We start from the raw sequence: 19457 nt of genomic DNA, 5'->3' as shown, positions 1-19457 counted from the left end.
ATATTTTTATTTTCAAACTGTGATATTGCTTTATGTTATTCACAAAGTAGAACCCCCAAAATTTAAATACCATAGTCTTGTAAACTAAAATATCACAAAAGTATTTATAAGAGTTTACTCCCTCTCATCATTCTGTTAGGACATCTCTTAAAATAGGAAAAATATTCTATACATTCTATAAGCACATTCTACTCTTTTTCTATCTCTTTTATCTCTTATTCCATCTCTTAATTCTATCTCTTAAAACAGGAAAAATATTCTACACATTCTATAAGCACATTCTACTCTTTTTCTATCTCTTCTATCTTTTATTCCATCTCTTAATTCTATCTCTTAAAACAGGAAAAATATTCTGCACATTCTATAAGCACATTCTACTCTTTTTCTATCTCTTTTATCTCTTATTCCATCTCTTAATTCTATCTCTTAAAACAGGAAAAATATTCTACACATTCTATAAGCACATTCTACTCTTTTTCTGTCTCTTATCTCTTATTCTATCTCTTAATTCTATCTCTTAAAACAGGAAAAATATTCTACACATTCTATACGCACATTCTACTCTTTTTCTGTCTCTTCTATCTCGTATTCTATCTCTTAATTCTATCTCTTAAAACAGGAAAAATATTCTACACATTCTATAAGCACATCTCTTATAACATGAAAAATTCTGAAAATGTTATGTAACTATGTAATTTTGCAACCCCCTCCCCCCCTGCCGCACTCATAAAACTTCACACCCCCCTCCCCCCCTTAAAAGTTACGTTATATCTTAAATGGCCCCTAAGGCTTTGGTGGAATTTGTGTTAGTGTGTCCATGGATAGTTTTATGAGGCTAGTGATAGTTTGACAAGGTTTCTGTTGCACCATGAACGTAAAAAGTCACACTCACGAGAACTCGACTCATCTACTTTTTGGTCTTGAGACATAGTTGTTGTGAGAGCATAAAGTCTCTGAGAATACGCGAATTATTTACAAAGGTAGGAGAAAGGACGGAGGAAATAGGTGGAATGGAAAGGAAGGAAGGGAGGAAGAGGGGCAGTTTAGGAGGAGAAAAGAAATTTGTAGCCCTTCAGGAATTTGTTTTAAGTAATGTGGCAGTGACCACCATCGATGGTGGACAGGCCCTCCACCGAGACTGCCCTCTCCAGACGACCCTCCTGCTTCACGGGTGGACGTGTTACCTGCCTCACGGGCTGACTCCCAGCCTGCCTCACAGGCTAACCTCCAGCCTGCCTCACAGGCTAACCCCCAGCCTGCCTCACAAGACAACCGCCAGCCTGCCTCACAGGCTGACCCCCAGCATGCCTCACAGGCTAACCCCCAGCCTGCCTCACAGGCTAACCCCCAGCCTGCCTCACAGGCTAACCCCCAGCCTGCCTCACAAGACAACCGCCAGCCTACCTCACAGGCTGACCCCCAGCCTGCCTCACAGACTAACCCCCAGCCTGCTTCACAGGCTAACTCCCAGCCTGCCTCACAGGACAACTTCCAGCCTGCCCCACTTAACGCTTCTCTTCCTGCTTCACAGGATGTCGGGTTCCAACCTGTAAGGAATGGAGCCAAACCGAAGCAGGCAACCAAGGATTTACTGACCCCCACTACCTTCAATAGGTTCCAGATGCTGGCAGACACCATTGAGGATGAGTTCGAGACTCGCCTAGTTGGGGACTCCATGGTGCGTGGCCAGCTGGTTGAGTTCTGTGGTCGTTCATCAAACGGCCGCAGAAAACGTTACTGTTATCCAGGTGCCAGACTGGACGACATCTTCGCAGCGTGCGATGATGTCACGAGAAATGCCGACCGAAACACCCTCTTTGTCATTCATGCGGGGACAAATGACGTAAAGACAACCCGTTCTGAGGAACTGCCTTAGAAATACCGCCGCATGATCAAGCAGTATAAACGTAAAACGGATGCCAGTAACATCATAATCTCAGGAATCTTCCCGAGGGTCGGTGCCGAATCTAGCTTTTACAGTAAGGCCTTCAGCACAAACAACAGACTTCAGTCCCTTTGCTCACAAGAAAACGTCCAGTTCGCTAACTTGTGGAACAGTTTTTACTACGATTCAGACTTGTTCCTTGCTGATGGCATCCACTTAAACCCTATTGGAGCAGCCCGTTTCGGGAGGCTGCTCTGTGACCAAGTGGCTCTTCGAAAGCCAAAAAACGCGGAGGCGAGAACACCAGCAGCGCCACCGTAAGGGAGCACTCAACCCGCAAAAACCCCGACTCGCATCACATTAAAGCTTGATATATAAACGCTCGCAGCCTACGTAACAAATTTGAAGACTTAGAAGTCCTCGCAACTACAAATCATTATCAATCATCGGAGTCACAGAATCTTGATAAAACACTTCAAATAAGATTTCATTGCGGAATATAAGATTACGTACCATTATACATCTTTCATGAAAGAGAGAACAGACAAGAGAGGGCGTCGTTATTATTATCCACATATCCACTCCATCCAGTATCCAGAAAAAATATAATAACCAATGAACACGGTTTTATTTTAAAAAAAAAATAAAAAAAAAAAAATAGTAATTGGACTTATCTACAGACCATCTCCACAGACCACTTTATCAGACGTGAATTATTTAAATTATTATTAATTAGAAACAAGTAGCAGTTGCGTAAAGTTTGAACTTGTAGACTTTATGGAAAATTTGGGGAAACCGTTGAACTGTCATACAGGGGTCGACCTGTATACAAAGTGACTTGAATCAACACGTCGTTTTTGCCGTTCATGAAATCAAACAGGAAAAAAATAAAATATACCTTAGCTTCAACGACAGCTGAATTATATGATCTAGTTAAATGTTGGTCCAATTTTGTCAATTTTAGTTCATTCGACATCACCATTCAGCATCAATATGAAGGAAAGTAAAAAAAGTAAAGTAGAAAAAAGTAAAGATTATCAGTAGAGCGAAGAGCAATTTAAGAAGAATCCGATCAAATCTAAATAATTCTGACTGGACTGGAATCTCGGCATGATAAATTGATAAAAATTGGCTTTGATAAATATTGGAATAACATTACAATATATAGAACAATACCATATGCGTATGCGTCCGACCAGATCGTGACAGAAACACAGATGGTAAGAAGAAAATAAAATAATGGCCTAACGAAAAAAAAACGCGTAGTAGAGACACATCATCAACTCAGAGTATGAGAAACAAAACTAAACTGGACGGAATTCGCAAAAAAGAAAAAATTAATAAAACAAGCGAAAAAAAAAAAATAAATATAGAATATATAAAACAAAAAAAAAAATCCTTTTTTTTTTTTTTTAATTAAAAAATAATTTTTTTATCACTAAATCATAATGAAAAAAGTAACTACTTGCTAATGAAAATGAAATGACTACAAATGAAGATAACTTTTACAAAATAAAAACAAATTAGAAGTATTTACGATCATTGTTTATTACCGACGAAACAACTTTATCACCTCAACCGCTGGATTATAGGACCGAAAAATCGTGGTAGTGACATGACAAAATTAAATAGAAAAGATTAAAGCAAGCAGAAAGTACCAAAAAAAAAAAAAAAAACTCCTTAAGCAAAAAAATTAAAACACGTCTTAAAAATAAATCTTTCAAAACTTATAAATATCAAAAACAGCTGGAAAAGTAAATATCAAACCAAAAATCAATCTTCGGAAAAGAAAAGGTTTTTTAAAAACACCAATTTTCGAAAAAGGGACAAGTCATCATCGAAATATTCACTTATTAATTAAGATATCATTTAATGACATTCGGGTGAAATTCTTCAAAAGAAAATTAATATAAAAATATATCATAATAATAATAATATAAAAAATTATAATAAATAATTCAAACGTTTCATTTTTAGTTGTTTTTTTCTTTTATTTTTTTTTTATATTTATTTTATATTTTATAGGAGAAATCAAATCATAGATTGATAGTATAATTTTTTAAGCATTTTCTGGCGGATACCTCAGTAAACTGAACGATTGCTCAGTAAACTATTCTTCACAATTATCTTCAGTAACATTCTGAAGTGAGGCTCTAGAGTAGTTCTAAACGGGGAAAAGAAGGAATGGACGGATGTCGATGTTCGATGTCAGAAGTGATCAGTGCTTATTTTTGATATTTTTAAATGCTATTTATGATAAATGATACATGATATCGTATTGAAATGAAAATTTCAAAATTAAAGTGATGACACAAAATTGCTCGAATAGCTATGCTAATATAAAGCTAGAATAACTTATCATAAAAATCTAAAATAAAAATGAATAAATACCTTATAAATGATGAATGGCCAATAAATGAAAAAAATGTAATTATAAAGTAATCGCGTAAAGTGTATTATCGGGAATGCTTGTAATTAATAAAGTAAGGATCTTGGAATCACTATATAGGATATGGAGTTAATTAAAGCCCAGTCAGCATTGTAGTTAAAACTGAGAAACTTGAATTAAATTGATGCTGCATCGGACGAGTCTTTAATAATAAATCGGAAAAAGTAATGTTAAAACTGTATAATTCGTTGGTTCGACCCCGTCTAGAGTACTGTGTACAGTTTTGGTCTCCCTACTACAGAAAAGACATAGAAAAGTTGGAACGGGTTCAACGAAGAGTAACAAAGATGATTCCTAGGTTGAGAAATTTATCATATGAACAAAGGCTTAAAAAAGTAAATTTATTCAGCCTATCAAGACGAAGAATGCGAGGCGATCTAATAAAAGTGTTTAAAATGTTTAAAGGATTCAGTGATATTAGTGCGGAAGATTACTTTACAATTGATCGATCAAATAGAACAAGAAGAAATCACAATTTGAAGATAAGTGGTAAAAGATTCTCGTCGCACGAAGCTAAACACTTCTTCTTCAATCGAGTTGTTAATGTTTGGAACTCTCTACCCTGTGATGTCGTTGATAGTACAACAGTTACGGCCTTCAAGAATAGATTAAACAAGTGTTTTGAATCCAACCAGCAACTAAGATATTACTCATTGTCGTAATAACGGGAAGTTCTTTCAAATACTTGTGTCCTTGTCCGCTTTTATCGCCCGGTTAGTGGTAGCAGTAATGGTAGTTCTCTCCTCTTTCCTACATAATTTCCATGCTGCATGGTTCTTTTTCCTTTTCTGCCAGCTTTGGCTGGAGGGATGGGGGGGGGGGGGGGAGGAGCCTTCGCCTTTGCTGTCCTTCATCTTCCACCTTTGATTAGATAGTTAGTGTAGCTTGTCACAAACAGCCTCGTAAGGACCAGCAGGTCTGCTGTTGTTTGTTCTTTCTTTGTGTTTCTTTGTGAGTGGAAGAAAGGGAGAGGGGCAGCAGAGGTTGGGAGAGAGGAAAGAAAGGAGGAAAGGGAGGGAAGGGAAGGGAGGAAGAGGGGCAGTTTAGGAGGAGAAAGGGAGAAAGAAGTGGAGCGGAAGAAAGGGAGAGGGGCAGCAAAGGTTGGGAGAGAGGAAAGGAAGGAGGAAAGGGAGGGAAAGGGAGAGAAGCAGATTAGGTTAGGACAGAAGAAGGAAGGAAGAAATGGCGAGGAAAGGAAAGGAGAGAAAGGGAGAGATGAAATAAGGATGAGAGGAATGGAGGGAAAGGGAAGGAGAGAGAGGGATACCTTAGGTTAGGAGAGAGAAGGGAAGGAAGGGAGGAATGGAAGGGAGGAATGGAAGGGAAGGGAGAGGAGCAGCTTAGGTTGGGAGAGGGGAAGGGAAGGAAAAGAGGAATGGAGGGGAAGGGAAGGAGAGAGAGGGACAGCTTAGGTTAGGAGAGAGAAGGGAAGGAAGGGAGGAATGGAAGGGAAGGGAGAGGAACAGCGTAGGTTGGGAGAGGAGAAGGAAAGGAGGTGTTTAAGAGGAAAGAACGGAGGGGAAGGGAGAGAGAGGGGTTGGAGAGGTAAAGAGGGAGGGTAATTTAGGGAGGGGGACAGGTGAGGAAAGAAAAAGGATAAGAGGAAGGGAGGAAGGAAAAGAAGAATCACTCCTCAGATACTGTCATCAACATTGCCTCCCTATTTGGATCACTATCAGGTGTGCATTGAAATCATAATCCTGCTGTCCTTAGGTAGAAGCAGGTAGCGTTTGTTCACACACCCTTACCTCTATCTCTCCTCCCGAAATTGACCTCTCTTTCGGCCACCTCTTTTGATTTTTTTTTTGTGGGAGCAGCGGGTAGCGGGCTTTTTTTATATTACTGTTTCCTTTTTTTGTGCCCTTGAGCTGTCTCCTTTGTTGTAAAAAAAAAAAAATGTCCGTCTGCTATTGCCAACTCATCAACTAACTAACTAGCTGACTAACTGACCAACTGACTAACTGACTGACTGACATAACCCTCCCGTCCATCCTCAGGTCTCCACATCTATGACTCTTGCGGACGGGAATCAAGAGCCGCGGAGGGCGTTGGAGAGGTCTTCCCCGTCCTGCGCGAAGGCCCTTCCTCCCCCTCCTCCTCCTGCCCCTCCTCCATCACCCCCTCCTCCGCCAACGACACTCTGAAGGCGGTGGGCGTAATGGACCTCACGGGGGTGGCCTCCACGCACCACGGCCTGTCAGCTCTTCTGCGACAGTATAATGTTCCTGTGTTGCATCTCCCGCCAGCATCCCTCCTGCCGCCCCATCAGAGAGGAGAGGTGAGGCCAGGCTGATATATCTCTTTGTTTACCTGTCTATCTATTCTTCAGGTAGGTAGACGGTGCAGGAATTAGGCAAAAGGTATATATAGAAAAGATTACCGTTTACCGTTTACCGTTGATGAGGTTTCAGGCCCTGCTCCGCCGCTGATGCCCTTAAGAATATTACTGTTACTATGAATGTTACTTTTGTGTGTGTGTGTGTCCATCCCTGCCTCACGCCCTGCCCCCCGTCCCTCCCCCAGGCGTTGGTGTCCTTTCTGGGTCATCTCGGCTGGGGGTCTGCTAGCCTGCTCACCGCCTCGGACCCATACTCCCTCGCCGTGGCCAAGGTAAGGTTATGGACGCAGGGATAACCATATATACACACACACCATAACCACTACTACTACTACTACTACTACTACTACTACTACTACTACTACTACTACTACTACTACTACTACTACTACTACTACTACTACTACTACTACTACTACTACTACTACTCTCGCTGTGCTGTGCTACTCAACGGTTCACATTATCAGACGCTTTCGGCTCTCATAACAAACATTTATCAAGGTCACAAAACAGAGGAGTCGGGTTCTAATGAGTGTTTTTCACATCCAAGGTGCGGAACCCTTGTCAAAATATCACTTGGCTCATAAAACTACCCACGGAAATACTAATTTGACCTCTACGAAAGCTGGAATGTGGGTATGTAGGCCCCAAAATACTACTAGAACTACAACTATCACCACTGGGCAAATTTTCCGTGGATCTTCAGTCAAACCACGATTTCGGCTAGCGTGGTTCTCATTTGTTTCTTGTTATTGCTTCTGATGATGATGGTGAGTAATACCGCCGCCCTTCAAGGAACTCTACCGTAGCTTTGGAAGATCGTGGACACGTCAGAAAACCACGGAAATATGAGAACCACGCCAGCGGAAATCGTGGTTTGACTGAAGATCCACGGAAAATTTGCCCAGTGTAATAGCCCCTTTACACTATTACCACTACTACAACTGTACCTAATCCCCGCCCTTCCGTGTTGCAGGTGGTGACGGAGGAGGCGGCGGCGAGGAACGTGTGTCTGAGCTCGGTGGTGAAGGTCCCGCCGGTCACGAAGGACGCCACGCCGACCGCTGCCACACCTGACGCAGCCGCCCAGGTATGTAAGGGGGGTGAAGGAGGGGCTGAGGGGAGGGGTTTGGGGGTGGGGAGTAGTAGTGGAGGAGTAGGAGTGCTGGGGGAAAGGGCTGATGTGGATTAGGGGTGGGAGTAAGAGGCAGTTTTTGGGTGTGGTTTGGGGGAGGGCGTGGGTGGGTAGGAGGGGGTTGTGGATATTGGGGGGGTAGGGGGGTGGGTGTTGGGGGGGTTGGATGTGGATGGGTAGGGATGAGGTTAGAGCCTGTGGATGGGTATTATAGGAGGGGGTTGCTTGTAGGAGGTCGTGGATATTAGGGTAAGTGTACTGGGGGGTGGGTGAGACTGAGAGGGGGTGGGTTGGTGCCGGTGAGGGGTGGAGGGGTTGTGGGCGGAGGGATTCTGTGGGTGGGTGGGTGTGTAGGAGGAGGTTATGTGTGGTGGGGTGTGTTGAGGAGGTTGTGGGGTGATTGGAGGGGGGAGGGGGAGTGTAGATGGGGGGGATGGGGCAGGGTGTGTTGGGGTGTGGGTTGTAGTGGGGGGTTAGGGGGTGGGTTGGGTGGGTGTGTCTGTTGTTGTGTGTGTGTGTGTGTGTGTGTGTGTGTGTGTGTGTGTGTGTGTGTGTGTGTGTGTGTGTGTGTGTGTGTGCTTCTTCAAGGCAAACACTCTTCCATTTCAAGGATTTAATTAATAATGTTGTGTATCGTGGTTTTGGAAGTCCCTCTTTTAATTATTTCTTTTTTTTCCTCTTCTCTCTTCTTCTCTTTTCCTCGTTTCTTCTTTCTTTATTTCTCTTTTATTCTATTTTTTCTTCTGTCGTTTATTATCCTTTCATTTTTTTTCGCTTATGTTCTTCTTTTATGTTCTTTTCTTCTCTTTTCTTCTCTTGTCTCTTCTCCCTTTTCTTTTCTTTTTTATTTTAATTTCTCTTTTTCTATTATTATTCATTCTTCTTCCTTGTTTTGCTCGTCTTTTCTTTTATATATTATTTCGTTCTCTTCTTTTCTCTTATCACCTATTTTTTACCTTCTAATCTTTCTTCATTTCTCTTTTTCTTTTATTATTATTCATTTTCCTTTTATTTCCTCTCTTGTTTTCTCCTTTTCTTGTACTTTCCTTCTCTTTTCTTCCCTTTTCTCTTTCCTTCTACTCTCTTCTTTTCTCCTATCACCTATTCTTCCCCTTCTCCTCTTTCTACATTTCTCTTTTTCTTTTATTATTATTCATTTTCCTTTTATTTCCTCTCTTGTTTTCTCCTTTTTTTATATTCTTTCCTTCTCTTTTCTTCCCTTTTCTCTTCTCTTCTTTTCTCTTCTCTTCTCTTCTCTAGTTGTGTTTTCTTGCCTGAAATTCCATTCTAGATTAATGTTACGAACTGACCAAACAGGGAGGCAAAAAATGTGAAAAATATATTGTAGTATTTACGTTCTCTCTCTCTCTCTCTCTCTCTCTCTCTCTCTCTCTCTCTCTCTCTCTCTCTCTCTCTCTCTCTCTCTCTCTCTCTCTCTCTCTCTCTCTCGCGTTCTTGACCTCTGAGAGAGAGAGAGAGAGAGAGAGACATTCCATTGAGAGAGAGAGAGAAGAGAAGAGAAACGAAAGAATGTAAAAAAAAGAAAGTAAAAGTGAGAGAGAGAGAGAGAGAGAGAGAGAGAGAGAGAGAGAGAATAACGTAACTTCTACTACAATATATTCTTCACATTTTTTGCCTCCTCACAATAATTAGTCCAGAGTGGAATTTCAGGTAGAGTAAAAACAGGAACACTTTATTATTGTTTATTATTATTGTTGTTGTTGTTGTTGTTGTTGTTGTTGTTGTTGTTGTTGTTGTTGTTGTTGTTGTTGTTTGTATATGGTTTGGAATCGACCTAACTATGGAATGTTTCTGTTGTTGTTGTTGTTGTTGATGTTGTTTTTATGGTCAGTACTCGAGTAGTTGATAAATGTTAAGGGCACTTTTGGGCATGACCTTTTTTTTTTTTCTTTTTTTTTTGGTGGTGGTGGTGGTAGGGTGTGGTCTTCCTTCAATGGCGGATCTACTATTACTACCACTACTACTACTACTACTACGTTATACTACTTTCCTTCTCTTACATTCTTCTTCCTCTTTCTTTTTTATTTTCTCCTTTTTTATATCTTTCTTTTCTTATTTCCTTTTTTTTTCTTTTCTATTATTTTATTTTCTATTACTACTACTACTACTACTACTACTACTACTACTACTACTACTACTACTACTACTATAAAAAATACTACTTTCCTTCTCTTATATTCTTCCTCCTCTTTCTTTTTCTTTTCTCCTTTTTTATATCTTTCTTTTCTTATTTCCTTTTTTCTTTTCTATTATTTTATTTTATATTACTACTACTACTACTACTACTACTACTACTACTACTACTACTACTACTACTACTACTACTACTACTACTACTACTACTGCTATTATACTACTTTCCTTCTCTTATATTCTTCCTCCTCTTTCTTTTTCTTTTCTCCTTTTTTATATCTTCTTATTTCCTTTTTTTTTCTTTTCTATTATTTTGTTTTCTACTACTACTACTACTACTACTACTATTACTACTACTGCTACTACTACCACAACCACTACAACCACTACCACCACCATGACAACCTCCTTCTATGTACCCCCCAGGTTGAGTTGCAGTACCGTCAGCTAGTGCGGTCAGCGGTGGCCAGCGGGCGTGTGTCGGGGGTGGTGGTGGTGGCCAGCGGAGAGGTGCTGACCCAGGTGAGTGTTGATTAGTGTTTTTCCACAGCACAGGTAAGCTCTATTTTTGGCCTTGATGTTCGGTCCAGGTTGGCGAGATCGTTTTTGTTTTTGCTACCGCGGTTTCTTGGATCGTATTATAAAACAGTTCGTCGCCCAAGAACACGTATTTGACAAGGCTTTCGTAGGAGTTGTAGGCATTTCCAGGGATAGTAATATGACCCTGGTGGTAGTTTAACCCTTCTTCTGTACCATGAACATAAAATTTTTGGCCCTGATGTTCGGTCCCACTGTGAAACCAGGTTGGCGAGATCGTTTTTGCTTTTGCTACCGCGGGTCCTTGGGTCGTATGATAAAAGTTCTTCGCCCAAGCACATGTATTTTAACAAGGCTTTCGTTGGAGTTGTAGGCATTTTCAGGGATAGTCATATGACCCTGGTGGCAGTTTGACCCTTCTTCTGTACCATGAACCTAAAATATCATTCATAAGAACCCGACATATCTCTTTTTTTGGCCTTTGGAAATAGTTGATGTCAGAGTTGTTTAACCCTTTTTCTGTACCATGAACCTAAAATACCATTCATAAGAACCCGACGTATCTTTTTTTTTGGCCTTTGGAAACAGTTGACGTCAGAGGCAGAGGTGACTAGAAATGCCGATCCTTTTCTCCCCTTGCCGCTGCTCTGCCACATAGCCCCAACCCAGGCCGACAGAAAGTCTCTGTCGGCCTGGGCTCCAACATCAAATAGGCGAACAGGGGCGCCGATAGGTTTGATAATACGGGTGTGGGTGAAATTGATTTAGCTTGGCTGCCGTGATATATGACTTGCTTATTTTTTAGGAGAGTAGGCAGCTCAAGGGCAAAAAAGAGGAAAAAAGAAAAAGAAAAAGTTGCTTGTAAATCCAACACCACCCATCATCCTTATCTATGAATTCATCCAGCGTTTTCTTGAAGGTATCGATCGTATTAGCACTCACCATGTCACATCCAACTCTGTTCTACTCTTTAACCACTCTATTAAAATGAACCGATTCTTGTGTATGGCTTTATTGAATCTGAATTTCTCTAACAAATTCATTACTGCGAGTCCAACCTTTCTCTTTTTACGGTTAGAACCTTATTTGGACGTCATTCTTATAAAGCCCTTCATCAATTTATAAACTTTAGTATGCGCCCACCTTTCACCTTAAGGGAATGCATAGTCAAAACGTTTTAATTAAATCATTATTCTCTTCCTCTCTTCTCTTTTCTTTTGTTGCCAGAACCTTATGAACGTCTCCCTTAGAAAGCTCTTGATCCATTTATAAACCTCAGTATTCACCCACCTTTCGCCTTAAGAGAATGCAAAGTCAAAACGTTTTAATTAAGTAATTTTTCTCTTCCTCTCTTGTCTTTTCTTTTGTTGCCAGAACCTTATGAACGTCTCCCTTAGAAAGCCCTTGATCCATTTATAAACCTCAGTATGAGCCCACCTTTCACCTTAAGAGAATGCAAAGTCAAAACGTTTTAATTAAGTCATTTTTCTCTTCCTCTCTTCTCTTTTCTTTTGTTGCCAGAACCTTATGAACGTCTCCCTTAGAAAGCCCTTGATCCATTTATAAACCTCAGTATTCACCCACCTTTCGCCTTAAGAGAATGCAAAGTCAAAACGTTTTAATTAAGTCGTGTTTCTCTTCCTCTCTTTTCTTTTGTTGCCAGAACCTTATGAACGTCTCCCTTAGAAAGCCCTTGATCCATTTATAAACCTCACTATGCGCCCACCTTTCGCCTTAAGAGAATGCAAAGTCAAAACGTTTTAATTAAGTCGTGTTTTTCTTCCTCTCTTGTCTTTTCTTTTGTTGCCAGAACCTTATGAACGTCTCCCTTAGAAAGCCCTTGATCCATTTATAAACCTCAGTATGCGCCCACCTTTCGCCTTAAGAGAATGCATAGTCAAAATGTTTAAGTCTATCCTTCTCTTCTTGGGCCAATGCGACGATGAGCCCCAATCTTTACCTTACTTTTCCTTCCTTTCTCTTTTTCTCTTTTGCTGCCAGAACCTTATTAATGCCTTAGAGAATGCAAAGTCAAAATGTTTAAGTCTATCCTTCTCTTCTTGGGCCAATGCGACGATGAGCCCCAATCTTTACCTTACCTTTCCTTCCTTTCTCTTTTTCTCTTTTGCTGCCAGAGCCTTATTAACCTCATCCTTATAAATCCCGTTAGCCATTTACAAACCTCAATATATTCACGCAGCTCTCGCCTTAACCTGGTAACAGCGACGGGCCAAATTTGTGGTTTTACCGTGTACCAGCGATGGGCCAAATTTTTACCATGATATAAACCCCCAAACAGATGATGCACAAACTGATCACAAATGCATTGGTACTATATATTATGAAATGGTTTGCGCGAGTGATGATTTTTCTCATTAATTCGCTCAGAGGGGCCTTTAAGATACATGTTCCCCGCAGCTACCGTGTTAAGGAAACGCAAATTAAAAGTCAACCGTTTAAGTTTATCCTCTTCATGCGCCAATGCCACGGAGATGAGCACCGAGGCAACGTACAGCTCTAGCTTATGCCACCAATTTTGCCTTGCCTTTATAAACCTCAGTATTCACCGACCTTTCGCCTTAAGAGAATACATTGTCAAAACGCTTAAGTCTATCCTTCCCTTCTCTTATCTTCCTCCTTTCTCTTTTGATTCCAGAACATCATTAACATCATCCTTATAAAGACCTTCATTCATATATAATCTCAAGTCAAACCTTTCGCCTTTGAAGGGAATGCAAATTAAGTAAGTTAGCCGTTAAAGTCTATCCTTCTGGAGCGAGTTTGTTAACCCACGCATCGTTTTTGTCCTCCTCTTCGATCTCTCCGCCCTGGGTCTTAATATGCGCATGCCCTTCCTATTGTGGGGATTAAAAGCCTTGTACGGTAGAGTGGAGATGAGATCGATTACTTAATATAGTTTTGGGGATGATTTCAGCGCTTCTGTTGCTGAGACGCTTCTTGAACCTAATGAAATCCAGTATTCTGTTCATTATTTGTATTATCTGTATGTATAATGATGTTTATCCTGTATAGACTGAATGTATAGACTATTGCGGTTCGTGTGTGTGTGTGTGTGTGTGTGTGTGTGTGTGAAGTAATACGGAAAAAGCCAAAAACAAAAACAAGAAAAATAAACGTGTATATAAATGTCTGCTGTGAACGAATAGATAAATCGCCGAATACAAAAAACTGAAGACAACTTTGTGATGGTGTCCTTGGCTGTGTGTGTGGGAAACTTTAATATAGGGCAAGTAAACTGGCTGCCACCTCCTCTCTCACCTCTCACCGACTCATGGCAAGCTGGGGGTGGTGTGTGCAAGGGGTATGCTTGTTTAATTCACCATGGTCTGCTCACGCGCTAGACTCGATATCGCCGGCTAGTACTTCCTTGACTTCGGAGCTCACAGGTGACGGATCTCTGGGAATGGTTAGGGGCGTATTTTAAGACACGCATCGCTTCTCACATCAACTATTTCTAAAGGTCAAAGAGGGGATCAATCGGGTTTTCATGAGTGTTTTTTAAGGTTCATGGCACAGAAGAAGGGTCAAACTACCACCAGGATCATTAAACTACCCCTGGAAAGACCTACAGCTCCTACGAGAGCCTTGTCAAATATGTGAACTTGGGCGACGAAATGTTTTAAAATACGACCCTAAGCTTCAGATCCTTTCTTACACCCTTCCTTCACCGACTCATGGCAAGCTGGGGGTGGTGTTTACAAGGGGTATGCGTGTATAATTCACCACGGTCTGCCCAAGCGATAGACTCGTGATCACCAGCTATATAGTACTTCCTTGTCTTCGGAGCTCACAAATGACGGATCTTTGGGCACGGCTTAAACCTCACACCCAAGAACTTGCTCACGTCCTCTTACTATACTACTCACACTACTACTACTACTACTACTACTACAACTTCTACTACTACTACTACTACTATTTTTGCGAGGAATGTAATGCATGGTGTTTGGTTCCACATCTAAAAATTCTCGCTGTGCTGTGCTACTCAACGGCTCGCATTATGAGACGCTTTTTTTTATACTACTACTACTACTACTAAACACACCCTTGACTGACACCCGGCACCCATACATTGCTCATAGGGATCAGGAGGGAGCACGGATTGAAGGAGACTGCCTATCCGTCTTCACTCCGCCCGGGAATCGAACCCAGGAACTCTTGATTATGAGGCGAGATCTCTACCACTGCTCCACTTTTTTTTTGTGTGTGTGAACTGTTTGTGGTGTATACGTGAGTTTCTTCTAATCTACGGTACTTATATATCATTTCTGTACATACCGGCTGTCAATGTTTTCTTTTAATATGTTCCACCCAGACACTTTTTTTTATCGCTCAATGTCCCTGTCTGAAATCCCATCTCCCAACTCGAGCTTCTTTACTAGTCTTCAACGCCATATCCGGGTGTTTCCTGTCCCGGGGTATCATGACACTTCTCCTCCCAAAATTGACCCCTCTTTCGGCCACCTCCTTGGATTCTTTTTAGGAGCAGCGAGTAGCGGTTTTTTTTTATTATTGTTTCCTTTTTTTGTGTGCCCTTGAGCTGTCTCCTTTGTTGTAAAAAAAAATGCCATTCGGTCCTTGTTTGATTATAGATATTGGCCATCCCTCTTGCGTGATTTTTTTTTCTTCATATCTGCGTAATTTCTACCTTGATTTTTGTGAGTGCCTGCTATCAGTGTCGCTTATAATTTATGTTTCACCTAAAGAACAGCATTTCTTTAACGATTTTGTGGGTGCCTGCTGTCCCTAGCCTAGTTTATATATATAGGTATTTATGTAGGTATATGTATTTCGTCTTCTTCCCCCTCAGCTTCCATCTCCTTGTCTTCTTCGTCATCCTCTTTTGCTTCTCCCAGCCCCTCCCAGACCTCTCCAGCTCTTACCAAACCTCTACAGTCCTTCAGCGAGACAGACAGTTCCAGCTGATGTATTCCCTTCAAATTTCTTACCATATTTCTTACCGTAGCGGGATATCTTCAACGATTATGTAGGTGCTCGCTGTCTCTATCCCAATTCATTAACATATATTCCTCCGAGACAGACAGTTCCAGATGATGTATTCCCTTCAAATTCCTTACCATATTTCTTACCGTAGCGGCATATCTTCAACGATTATGTAGGTGCTCGCTGTCCCTATCCCAATCCATTAATTTGTATGTTCATCCGAGACAGACAGTTCCAGCTTATATTGCCTACAAATTTCTTACCATATATCTTACCGTAGCGGCATATCTTCAACGATTATGTAAGTGCTCGCTTTCCCTATCCCAATCCATTAATTTGTATGTTCCTCCGAGACAGACAGTTCCGGCTTATGTATTGCCTTCAAACTTCTTACCAAATCGAGTATATAGTGTGTTTGTTACGTCAGTTTGGGTGGAGTTTTAACTTTTATCAAACTATATAACTGTTTGTGTAGGTTCACGAGGCAAGGGTTGAAATCGTAAATCGTTTAAATATTGAAGAAAAACGCCGCTGAGGTGCATAGGCCAAGGCTTGTTTGCTGGTATAACTTGATATAACTCTCTCTCTCTCTCTCTCTCTCTCTCTCTCTCTCTCTCTCTCTCTCTCTCTCTCTCTCTCTCTTACTTTTTCTTCTATTCCCTTCTCTTTTTTCTTTTGTTTTTCTTTTCTTTTTCTTACTTTTCTTTTCATTTTCTTTCCTTTTCTTCTCTTTTATTGTATTCTCTCTCTTTTTCTTCTTTTTCTTACTTTTCTTTTCCTTTCCTTTTCTCTTTTCTACTCTTTTATTGTATTCTCTCTCTCTCTCTCTCTCTCTCTCTCTCTCTCTCTCTCTCTCTCTCTCTCTCTCTCTCTCTCTCTCTCTTACTTTTCTTCTATTCCCTTCTCTTTTTTTTCTTCTTTTTCTTACTTTTCTTTTCTTTTCCTTTCCTTTTCTCTTTTCTACTCTTTTATTGTATTCTCTCTCTCTCTCTCTCTCTCTCTCTCTCTCTCTCTCTCTCTCTCTCTCTCTCTCTCTCTCTCTCTCTCCCCCCACCCCCTCCACCCCACGTAACGGCATACATACATTAATAATAATAATAATAATACCCCCCGTCTTATTTACCTCACAACTCTATCATTATATTGCCTCCTTTTATCACTAACTCATTTTTTCCCGACCCTTCATTACCATTATTATTCCTTGCTTATAACGGAACATCCTCCGCATCACATACTTTTTTTTTTTTTTTGCCTGGGACGAACAATGGTAGAAAAGCTGTCGTTGGCGCCCTTGGAAATACGGGGCGGCCTTGGTATGCTGTGGGGGTGAGGGGGAGCTGATGGGGTGAGGGGGTGAGGGGAGCTGGGTATGCATAGTCCACACCCCACACCCCCGGAAGCGACCTGCCTGCATGTCCACTTGTTCTGTCCTTCGCCTCCTCCTCCTCCTCCTCATCCCCCTCTCTCCCCCTCATGTCCTCCTCCCCCAGCCTCGGTCTCTTCTCCTCACGCAAGAATCTTCTCTCCCAGCCTCCTTTCTCTTATCTTCTCCCCCAGATCTTCCTCTTCTTTCATCTCCTCCCCCAGCCTCCCTTCTTTTATCTTCTCCCCCAGTTCTTCCTCTACTTTCATCTCCTCCCCCAGCCTCCCTTCTCTTATCTTCTCCCCCAGTTCTTCCTCTTCTTTCATCTCCTCCCCCAGTCCCTCTTCTAATCTCTTTCTCCAGTCCCTTCTATCTCCTTTCCCAGCTCCTTTTCTCCTCCCCAATCTCTCTTCTTTGCTCTCCTCCACAACCCCTTCTCTTCTGCCCCCAGCCTCTCTCCTTCTCCTGCCTCAGCATCTCTTCTCTCTTTTCTTCCTTCAGCCCCTCATCTCCTCCCCCAGTCCTTCTTCTTATCTCCTTTCCCAGTCCCTTCTATCTCCTTTCCCAGCTCCTTTTCTCCTCCCCAATCTCTCTTCTTTGCTCTCCTCCACAACTCCTCTTCTGCCCCCCAGCCTCTCTCCATCTCCTGCCCCAGCATCTCTTCTTTCTTCTCTTCCTTCAGCCTCTTCTCTCCTCATCTCCTTCTCCTCTCTCTTCAGCAAGGCCCCCAAAACTTATCTTCCAGTCCCCTCAATCTTCCTTCTCCTCCTCCTTCTTTTCCTATTAATGTCGTATATCTCAAAATTTGCCTTCTTTTTCTTCCCCTTCAACATCCACCTCCTCTTCCTTTTCCAGTTAACCCGGTCGCAGCGACGGGCCAAATTTGTGGCTTTACCGTGTACCAGCGACGGGCCACATTTTTGCCATGATATAAACCCCCCAAAATAGATGATGCATAAACTGATCACAAATGCGTTGATATAGATTATGAAATGGTTTGCGTGAGTGATGATTTTTTCTCATTTTTCTCATTTGAGAGGCCTTTAAGAAACATGATCCCAGCAGCTACCGGGTTAAGTCGCATACCCCTATTTTTTTTCCCATTCTTCTCCCCGTTTTCATCTCCTCTTCCTTTTTTTCTGCTTCGTCGTATACCTCAACATACTTTCGTCTTCTTCTTCCCCCTCAGCCTCCACCTCCTCGTCTTCTTCCTCATCCTCTTCTTGCTTCTCTCAGCCCCTCCCAGACCTCTCCAGCCCTTACGAAACCTTTCCAGTCCTTCAGCCAGTGTTTAACCCAGATCGTCAGCCCCTCAGGCCTTTCAGACACTCCCCCTTAAGAGAAAAACTATATATCTGTTGTTACTATTCTTCAAGCCAGATCTTCAGTCCTCCAGGCCTTTCAGCCACTCCCCCTTAAGAAAAAACTATATCTTCGTTGTTACTATTCTTTAAGCCAGATCTTCAGCCTCCAGCACCTTCAGCCACTCCCTAAATAAGTAAAAAATGTATCTCCCCCTTGTTATTACTCGAAGACTTCAAGGTTTTACTACCACTCCTTCCATTTTCTCCTCTTCATCCCTCCTCTTACGTATGACCACTACTTCTAATACGTCTTTAGTTATTCGTCTCTCTCTCTCTCTCTCTCTCTCTCTCTCTCTCTCTCTCTCTCTCTCTCTCTCTCTCTCTCTCTCATTATCTGCCCATCTATCTATCAATCTATCTTTCCATCTTTCTATTTGTATTTACCTATCTATATATCTCTATCTATCTAAAGAAAAGAGACGAAAATCTATGGTAATCTATCCTCTCTTCTCATATTCTTTCTTCCTTCTTTTCCTTTTTTCCCCTTTGATCTCTATTTCTCTTCCTATCTATCCATGTATCTATTTCCCTTCCTTTGTCCCTCCCTCCGTTCCAGAACACACAAGTCACCCTCCCTCTGCATACTTAACATTCTCGTCTATATCTATCTATGTCCATCTACCTACGTATCTCTCTATCTATCTATATATCTCCCCCTTCCATCCTTCCCTCCCCCAGAAACTCACAAGTCACCCTCCCTCTGCATACTTAACATTCTCGTCTTATCTCTATCTATCTCTATCCATCTACTGACGTATCTCTCTATCTATCTCTCTATATATCTCGCCCCTCCCTCCTCCCTCCCCCAGAAACTCACAAGTCACCCCTCCAAGTACTTAACATTCTCGTCAGGGTCACACACACGCCGCCCCTTCCTTGGCCCAGTACAGACAGAGACAGACACTCGTATTTTTTCCCCCTACCAAGGCAAAGACAACGGCAATGGTCATTATCCGGCTACACACGTACACTCTTACACACGTACACACATACATACCTACACACACACACACACACACACACGCTACCGGTACTACATGCTATCATTATTATTTAGTCAAGCAGCTTCCAGTCATCTCCCAAGGATGTCTTACTCTTTTTTCCTAAGTTGATGTATGTAGGTGTATTTTTTTCTTCCATTTGCATAGCTAGTTCAGTTGCAATAAGCTATAGTAATGATAGTGATATAGACGTAACAAAGTGTGGGTACAGCGCTCTTGTATTCCTTGTTTTATAATGCGATCTTTTTTTCATGTATTGTCAAGGT

At 41.7% G+C, this 19457-nt stretch overlaps 1 protein-coding gene across 1 annotated transcript in view; it reads left to right on the top strand.

The window, feature by feature from the left end:
- LOC126995337 (uncharacterized) overlaps positions 1 to 19457 on the top strand; it is a 75146-nt gene that overhangs the window by 29714 nt on the left and 25975 nt on the right. Inside the window, exons 4-7 of the mRNA XM_050854816.1 lie at positions 6332 to 6612; positions 6858 to 6944; positions 7649 to 7762; positions 10388 to 10483. Of these exons, the coding sequence (XP_050710773.1) occupies positions 6332 to 6612; positions 6858 to 6944; positions 7649 to 7762; positions 10388 to 10483 (578 nt within the window). The remainder of the gene's footprint in view (positions 1 to 6331; positions 6613 to 6857; positions 6945 to 7648; positions 7763 to 10387; positions 10484 to 19457) is intronic.

The sequence above is a fragment of the Eriocheir sinensis genome, chromosome 8 (assembly GCF_024679095.1).
Source record: "Eriocheir sinensis breed Jianghai 21 chromosome 8, ASM2467909v1, whole genome shotgun sequence".
NCBI lineage: Eukaryota > Metazoa > Arthropoda > Malacostraca > Decapoda > Varunidae > Eriocheir > Eriocheir sinensis.
The sequence above is the reverse complement of the archived record's forward strand: the minus strand, read 5'-3'. Positions and strand labels throughout refer to the sequence as shown.